Below are 9293 nucleotides of genomic sequence, written 5' to 3'. Positions count from 1 at the left end.
GTTTACTGTGTATAATTAAAACTGCAGCTTAAAATGAGCTTTTAAATAATTTTCTACCCCTTTTGGCGCCCCCTATGGTCGGCTCCCGGGACGCCCCCCCCCCCCCCCCCCCCCCCCCCCCCCCCACCAGCTACGCCTCTGTAAATATATGCTTAAATACTGTATAACAGATGCAGCAGGAATGACAATGTTATTGTTCGTTAATATGTATAAAATGCTCTGTAAGTTGTTTTATAAGTATGGGATTTGAATTAATAGATTCTAGAATCTACTTGTTTTAAAATGCGAATTTATGGAAAAAAAAACAATCGAATGGTTTATTAAGATCACCATGAAGCTTTGTTACTATGGTAATGATTGCCGGAAATATCAGCTAAAGTCATGTCTTCCGGTTAGCTCCTTTGTTTTGAAAAAAGGTCTTAGTTAGACTAGATCTAGTCTAGATGTTAGAATGAGATTGTACACCTTATATCGCGGAAAAATAATTATAGTCTGTGCAGTATTAGTTACTTTGCTGTTAATTTTTAAATATTTGGTTGTAACCAATAATTATACCCTAGATCTAGATGCACACCATTTGAATAAAAATAATAAAATAAAAGAAGAATCAGTTCTTTTGTCCAGTGCAGTCAATGAACAAGAAATTGAAATGGAAGGGGAGCAGCCTGCTAGTAAAGTCTGGTTAAAGCCTGCTGTTTCTGACAACAATGCACGTCAAAATATTTCAGTCAATAAAATTAAAAAAGAGGGTAAAATCCTCAAAATTGCAAAGTATTCTTCAAACCAAGATTACAATATTATGTTTCTTTTTAATAATGCAGAAGAAAATAATGTACTTCAGGATAATTTTGCAAGATGTATTGATTCCTTGTTAAGAAAAAGTTCCAGGATCTTCATATTCATATTGTAGGAGATTATATTAGTTTTAATATTGCAAAAAACTTACTTTTTAATATTGCAAAAAACTTACTTCAACAACTGAATCATGGTAAAGTAAAAGAGGTATGTATTAAGTACGAAGGAAGTGTATATACTATATACTACTATAGATAGTTAACACTGAAAGTTATGAACCTAATACAAATATAACTTACATTTTATTATAATGTATATAGTACTAGCATGCCCTTCCCTTTGCCTTGTCGCAGGGTTTGAAGAAAGTTTGATGAAATATATTATTATTAAGAGGGTTTCATCAATGTGTTTCCAATAATATATTCTTAGACTGGTGTCCCTTTTTTTTTAAAATGGGGTTAGTTAAATTGAATGTAAACAATGCTACTGCTATATTTCTTGAATCATATTTGTTGGGACACTGGTTCACCTTCCCCTCTGCCCAGAACGCCCTAGGGCGAGGTGTATCTAAGCCATTAGTGTACGTTAATCACTCTCCGTAATTGTGAGGTAGAATACACTTAGGCAACAACCCAGGTGTCAGGGGCATAGAGGGGGCGTTCTCGGGAGTCCCCAGTTACACTATCGCAGAGGGGCCACGTACGACCCAAGGCTCGGTTTAATCATCGGATGTTATGTGCCATGATGTCAATATTGAAGAGTGCTCATTAAAACTGACATAGTGCTCACAGAATAACCCGGGGCACCAAATCGCACCATGCCTGGGCACTGGCAGATGCGCCTGATTCAATTGAGTAAACATCTAAAATACCATATCTTATCCATAGTCTATCGCAATCTTTAAAATGAATTTAAGCACTACATTGCTCATCGTATAGCCCCGGGGCGCCAAATCTCACCATACCTGGGCGTCGGTGGCCGCTCCTCATTTGATTTAGTGACACTAAATGGCGCTACAGTAACATCCCATTGTATCCATAGCCTATTGCACTCTTTAAAGCAAAATTAGGCACCATAAGGCTCATGAGACACGCCTGATTTGATATAGTCAACAAGTATTGTTGCCCATTGTGTCTTTAGTGTATAGCCTTTTTTTAAAATGAACTTAGGCACCATAGTGCTCACAGGGGAGCCCAGGGTGCTTTGGGACACACAATGACTGGGGCGCTGGCGGCTGTGTCTGTTGCAGTTTTACTGCTGAATATAGTAGTAGCCCTTACCTGCTTCGCAGGACACCTGATTAAGGGATACCAAGTGCTATGATAGCCATTCGGGAACTCTGGGTGCCAAACTGTGTTTTGACAAAAATCATACCCTCCTTGGCGCCATAAGAATTTTTTTTTCGTATAAACTTTATTGGGCCTATTCTCTCATCAACTCCCCAAAGTTTCATGGCACTCAGATGAATGGTGTCAAACCACTATAAAGTATATATAGAGGAATCAAATTGCACCCTGCCAGGCAAATTTAAAAAAAACAAATTACAGCAGAAACCTCCCCCAGGAGTATGGTCACCAACTTCCCGAAGTTTCATGGTGATCAGATAAAAGGTGTAGTAATGCATAAAAAAAACACACACATACCTTAATTTCTATATATATATAATATATATACTTTGATTTGGAAAAAACTTTCCAAAGTGTCATTTTCATTCACTATGCATATTCAACTACAAAATAAGGTATCCACTGCATGTTGTTGAGTAATTTACAAGGAACAATGATAATCCCCACTTCTGTGTGAAGTCTCCTTCAAACATCAGCGCTGTGTATATGTTTGCACCATCAGCAAGGTACCGAATGTATAATTTTCAGTTCATTAGAACACAATTCAAGTAAATGCTACTTGCAGCGGCTCTGCATTTCTTGGATCATATTTATTGGGGCGCAAGGCTAGTCTACACTACCTTCCAGAGGCTCAGGATGTGCTGTATAAATACTTTGAGTGTATGTGTAAGGATGAGGGAAAACCACTCAATGATCATGATGGCTTAGTTTTTAGGGGTGCTTGTGGGTGCAACTGCGCACGCTACAGCAGGGATGCTCTTTTTTGTTCTATAATCAGTTGTATTAGCCCACCATATCCCAAGTCTAGGGTGCTCTTTAAAACTAATAAAGGCACCATGGTGCTTTGGTTCACATGACCAGTGGGGCGTCAGAGGATACCCCTGGTGTTGCGTCCAGGTTAGATTCGAATTCAAGAACGACTCGGGTTAACGTTCAATACGTTTATTAGGTCTCACATATCACATTACAGAATAGCCCTCGACCTAACCACTACCAACTAACCCCTGACAACCATTCACTCCAGCTTTTATACCGCATTCGACCTTGGGATAACAATACACAAACACACCGGGGTTAACAATATTCTAGGGTAAACTCAACTCACACACTCACTCTCCCCTAATTCTAGATCATTCTATCCTATTCTAGTCTAACCTACAACTGACCCGTAACACTACCCCCCCCACCCAAGTATTTGTAGTACATACTACAAAAACTAACTAAATCCCCAAATCCTAAGTTAACCTAGAGGGCGAAAAACAAACAGAGAAAAAATAAATAAATAAATAAATAAAATAATTTAAAAAAACAACAAAAAAAATAGTTTGACAGGTATACTACACCAAGAGGAGAGTAAATAAATGATGCATTTATAAACCTCTTTGTACATGAATCCAAGACAAACAACCGAGTAAAAATAACCGAAAAAAAAAACAACAGAAAAAAAACAAAAAACAAACAATTCTGTGGTTAAGTTACAATTTACATCTCAGACTCCCGATCTAAAATTTCTGACAAAAAATCAGCTAGAAGATTATCCCTCCCCGGAATGTGTTCTATAGTAAATTTATATTCCTGTAGCAGTAAGGACCAGCGTGTCAGTCTGGCATTATTGAACCTACATTTATGAAGGTATTTTAGAGCACGCTGGTCCGTCTGCAGTACGAAGCTAGCGTTGTATAAATACAACGCTAGTTTGCCTGTGGCCCAGACAATTGCTAGGCACTCTCTTTCTATAGTAGAGTACCGAGTCTCTCTCGGTTGGAGTTTTCTACTGATGTATTTTACTGGTCTTAGGACCCCATTTCTCATTTGCATCAAGGCTGCCTCCGATACCTCATGACGAGGCGTCGGTCCTGAGAATAAATTGCTCATTAATATTAGGTAAAATAAGAAATGGTTCTCAGTTCAAGTGTTTCTGGACCAGTCTTAAAGCACGGTTACATTCATCCGACCACGCGACCTTTTCAGGTTTACCCTTTGCTAACAAATCTGTCAGTATTGCGTTGGCCTCGCTGAATTCTGGTATAAATTTAGCATAATACCCTATAAGACCCACTAATGATCTTACCTCTTTCTTTGTGGTGGGTATTGCTACGTTTAAGATTTTGTTTACCTTGTTTTTCTCTGGTGTCAGTAGCCCCCTCCCCACTACGGAAATTAATTTTTTCAAACCCTAGCTCTAATTTGGCAGGTCTTACTGTCAGGCCCGCGTCCTTCAATCTATTGAACACCGCCTTTATTGCCATAAGGTGTTCCTCGCTGTAGATACAGATGTCATCAAAAAATGACACCACATTTTCCAAGTCGTTTAATACGACTCGCATTAATCTGGCGAATGTGGCGGGTGCTGTGCATAGGTCAAAGGGCAGGTAATTAAACTGAAATAGGCCCCAGGGTGTGACAAATGCGGTGAGTTTTTTGCTGTCATTTTGCATGGGGATCTGCCAATACCCTTTTGTGAGGTCGAGTTTAGTAAAATATTTTGCCCTATTTAATTTAGCGAACAGCTCATCTGTATCTGGGATGGGTTCCGCGTCGTAGACTGTGACTGCGTTAAGTATCTTATAGTCTACACAGAACCTTGTCGACCCATCTTTTTTCTTAACTAGTACTACAGGTGCGCTGAAGTCGGAGTCGGACCTCTCTATTATCCCCAGTCTACCCCTGGTCTACAGTGGCCATTGATTGAAAAAGTACCCCTGATTTCTTGTGCAGCAAACCCATGGCGCTAGGGTAGCCACAAGGGAACTCAAGGTGTCCAACTGCAAACTTCTGTCCATTCTCAGCCCCCTTCCCAATTTAAAAATCTTTTCAAGCCATAAACCTTGCAGGAGTTTACTCAACAACTTCGTATAGTTTCATAGAGATTGGATGGATCATGTTGTTATGCATAATTTAATATGGGTTCATCATTTCATCAGTGGTAAAATGTATTTAAATTTATTATAATATATGATCATATTATTTATGTTGTCCTGTTTTTAGCAATTAATCATTGACATAATCAAAAGTAGGTTGATTAGAAATTATTTTGTTCTTAGTTACCCACAAATTGAAGAAGCAGTCATTTTTACAGCACAGACTGAAGACAAATATCAATTACATATTATTATTGAAATGTACATATATTTTAATATTACTTCCATGTGTTGTTATATACTTTTATTGTTAAATTTCAGGTAATTCATTATGATAAAAACACCTTACAAGGTCATGTTTTGAGGACAATCAGCAATGTTCACGAACAACTTAGTGCAAAAAATCATCAGTTCAGTGATCCAGTTTTCTACATTTCTATTGTGCTTCATAGAATAATGCCATTCAATATTTCTAAAATAATTCTGTTGGATATTGATTTAGTTTTTAAATCTGATATTGCTGATTTATTTTCTTTATTTCATTATTTTGATAAAGAACAAGCAATAGGAATTGCAAGAGAAAATCAACCTGTTTACAAAAATGTATTTTGGGAATATAGATCAAATCATCCAAAATCAAGAATAGGTGACCCTCCACCATTTGGACTAACAGGATTCAACAGTGGTGTTGTGCTCTTAGATTTAGACAAATTAAGGACATCTTCAAAGTACAATTCTTATTTTACAGAAAATGTTCTTTTGACTCAAGTTAAAAAGTATAAATTCAAAGGTCATCTTGGAGATCAAGATTTTTTTACTTTATTATCTTTTGAAAATGAAGAGTTATTTTTTATTCTTCCTTGTGGATGGAACAGACAATTGTGCACATGGTGGCGCCGTGATGAATTTGTTAAGGATTTTGATTTATATTTTAACTGTTCTGGACCTATCAATGTTTGGCATGGAAATTGTCAGAGCTCATTGTTAAATTATACCTTGAATGACAGGTAGTTATGATTTTAAATAATTGGATTCTATGATATTTTAATATTCATAGCATTTTTGTAAAACTTCAAGTCGTTCATAATAAATAATAATATGATGTAAATTTAAACACACACAAACAGATGGCTGATGTGGAAAATGTAGATGTCTACAAAACTTTAAGTTATCTAAAGACAAAGGCTTCTTTTAACATACTAATTCACTATTGTCTATGTCTGTGCTACCTTATTACAGAATTTTAAAAATGCATTAACTGATCAGCTTTCAGGGGTCGGAGTGGTCGACTCAGTAAAGCTCAGGGCTGCTAAACCAAAAAGTCTCCCAGCTCGAACCCTCGGGCAGATGAGGCTCGTTAGCTGGGGACAGCCACTCTTCTAGGAGAGACAACTCCAAAATAAAACAACTGCTGCCTTCTAGTTTGTTCTTGGTTGGACAAAAACTATGGAAGCAAATCTAACAAGAAAAAGGCTGAAATCAGAGTCAATGGCCTCAATGGCACATAACCAGTTGACATGTATACTTAATTGTGTTGAAGGGGATCCCTTCCAACACTAAAATTAAGAACAAAGAGGAAGAAGAAAGATCAGCTTCCAAAATGTTTATTTCATTATTCAAAGTAGAATCTAGAATTACTGTTTAGTAATATGTATAGCATGCTTAAAAAAATATAAATAAATGTTTATGATGATCAATTTTGCCTCTTCCCCCCCCCCCCCATCCCATTTCAACCCAAAGCACTTTGTAGTAGTTGTAGGTTGTAGGATATTAAACTTTTTTAAATGAAAAGATGCCATTTAAATTTATACATTTTGTCTTCAAGCTAAATGTGTTATGTTTATTCTAGCTTTAAGTAATGAGGGGTTAAATTAAACATGTGGACATTGATCAGAGACCCCTATCCCCCTCTGTGTAGACTTCATAAGCGGCTGCTCTTAACCAATTTTTAAAAATAAACTCAGGTAAACACAAATGGCACATCTTATTTTTTCTTGCGGAAAGTGTTGGTGTTATTGTGTTTATTTGGATCTAGAATCTTATTGCTTGTTCCTGGATGCCTGGCTAAATATTTTTGAAAACCTAGCCCTGAGAAAGAATGTAGATTTTGCAACACAAATGGTCTCTCCTCGTACTGGTGCTCATGATGGTCAATTCGTGTCAGTATTAGCTATTATAGTACTAGCATGTATATCATACTACTAATTACTTACTAATGAATTAAGCAGTTTGGTCAATCATACATACCATAGGCCTACTCTACACTTGACTTAAGCTGGAAGACTCTAATGAGACAATGAAACACCAAATCAACAACTAGGAATTCACCCTAAAGTAACTTCTTAGTAGTAAGGATCGCCTACTTGATCCTCTAAATCTTGATTAATCATTAAGCTATGGTAGTTGAGTCCCACCTGTGATGGTCATTTTTAGTGGTGCTCCGCTGTCGGACTAGGGCTGTTTTAGCTTTCATTCAAGTCTCCTCACCTCTCAGCAGGGCCGTAGACAGGGTATCCCTCCAGCAGTTTCTTACAGGCATCTCTTGCGGGGGGGGGGGGGGAGGGGGAAGAAAGGCTACCCCCCCCCCCCCCCCGCCCCCGCGAACTAAATGGAATTTATATAGAAAATATATAACAGTATCCGTGTCTTCCCCCCCCCCCCCGAAATCTTTAGTCCGTCTTCCCACACACAAATTTCAAGTGCCCCCCCCCCCCCGGAGAAAAAATCTGGAAGAAACACTGCCCTCCAGCTGTCTCTATCATGACCAATATCGGATCTTGTCCAGATAAGCCCCGTCAAAAAGTCCCCCCCCCCCCAAAAAAAAAAAGATTATAATGAAATGATTATATGAAACGTACTTTGAAATTTTATTGACAAGGGGTGAAATTGAGACGTCAATCATGGCATTAATAATCTGCATGAAAAGGTCTGTATTTTGTTACTTTTATTCCCAATCCTAACCCTAGAGGCAGATAAGAAGTTGTTTTTAATCATTCAATATGTCTAGATTTCAGTAATAGGTCACAAGTGGCGGCGCTTAACTTTTCGCACGTGCACTTTTTGCATTAGTGTCGGGGCTTATCTAGACTAGATCCGCAATTTATTTCTTCCAAGACACTTTTGTGCATCATCCATGGCTTAGCGCCCAAAAATGAAATGACAACGCAAAGCTGACTTTTATTTAAACCAAAATTATATGCCAACACGTAGCCTACTTAAAATCATTAGGAGAAAGTATAGGCATATATATATATATATATATATATATATATATATATATATATATATAAATTAATGTGATGATTTTTTTAAAAACCCTCGTTCTTGCCCTACGTTCAAGAAGGTTAAAAAAATATGCATGACATCATCACAACGCATTTGCACAGCATAAAGATTAAAACTAGTCATGGGAATTATGCTGCTGAGTTTTATGTCTGTATTTTCTGAAAGTGAAAGGTGAGGTTTTTTTTTTCCCACTGAGAGCATTTAGCAGTTTTAACAACGGTTGTTCGTGTCGCTTTATATCTGGTCTACATATAGAATTATAGGCCCTATTATAAGTTTGTAGGTTGGCTTTCGAAAATTTCCTGCAACTTTGAATCGATAATAGATATGAAATTCTTGTTAATGTTTTGGTTGTTTCTTATAGGCACATTAATAGGCCTACTGAATAATTTTAACTAATTAAGTTTTTTGACATAGTAAGTGGAATGCGAAGAACTAAAGAATGTGGTGCTTGTGAAGATGCGACGGAGTGGTTTGTGCGGTATATATTGACATAAGTGCCTTCAATACTATTTGATTACATCGTATTTATCGTATATATATATATATATATATACATACATACATACATACATATATATATACATATATATATACATATATATATATGTATATATATATATATATATATATTATATATATATACATATATATACATATATATATATACATATATACATATATATATATATATATATATATATATATATATATATACATGTATATATATATATATATATATATATAATGAATAATGCTGGACATTTTTTTTATTCTCCCCCGCCCCCCCCCCCCCCCCCCCCCCTCCCATCCCATGAGACGATCCTGGCTACGCCACTGACTAAGGCATCGCAGATTCTACATAGATCTAGAAATAGTCTTTTTAAAATGTAAGCAGTGTTAAAGGTCTACATTTAAAATGTATATTTCGGCTTAAATACAAAGTAAGCAAATAATATGAAAAACCACAATTAAACGTTAATAATTATAGAGTCTATAATTTATA

At 36.7% G+C, this 9293-nt stretch overlaps 1 protein-coding gene across 1 annotated transcript; it reads left to right on the top strand.

The window, feature by feature from the left end:
- Positions 1-435: 435 nt before the first annotated feature.
- Positions 436-9288, top strand: LOC131933198 (xyloside xylosyltransferase 1-like). The gene is given in 4 exon segments (XM_059289996.1): positions 436-884; positions 887-1002; positions 5324-6009; positions 9107-9288. Coding segments are annotated over 4 exon segments (1257 nt in total). The 5' UTR covers positions 436-451; the 3' UTR covers positions 9129-9288.
- The last annotated feature ends 5 nt before the right edge of the window (positions 9289-9293 follow it).

This window comes from Physella acuta, unplaced genomic scaffold, assembly GCF_028476545.2.
Source record: "Physella acuta isolate Inbredline_101_S28 unplaced genomic scaffold, ASM2847654v3 ptg000106l, whole genome shotgun sequence".
In the NCBI taxonomy this organism is placed as follows: Eukaryota; Metazoa; Mollusca; class Gastropoda; family Physidae; genus Physella; species Physella acuta.
The sequence above is the reverse complement of the archived record's forward strand: the minus strand, read 5'-3'. Positions and strand labels throughout refer to the sequence as shown.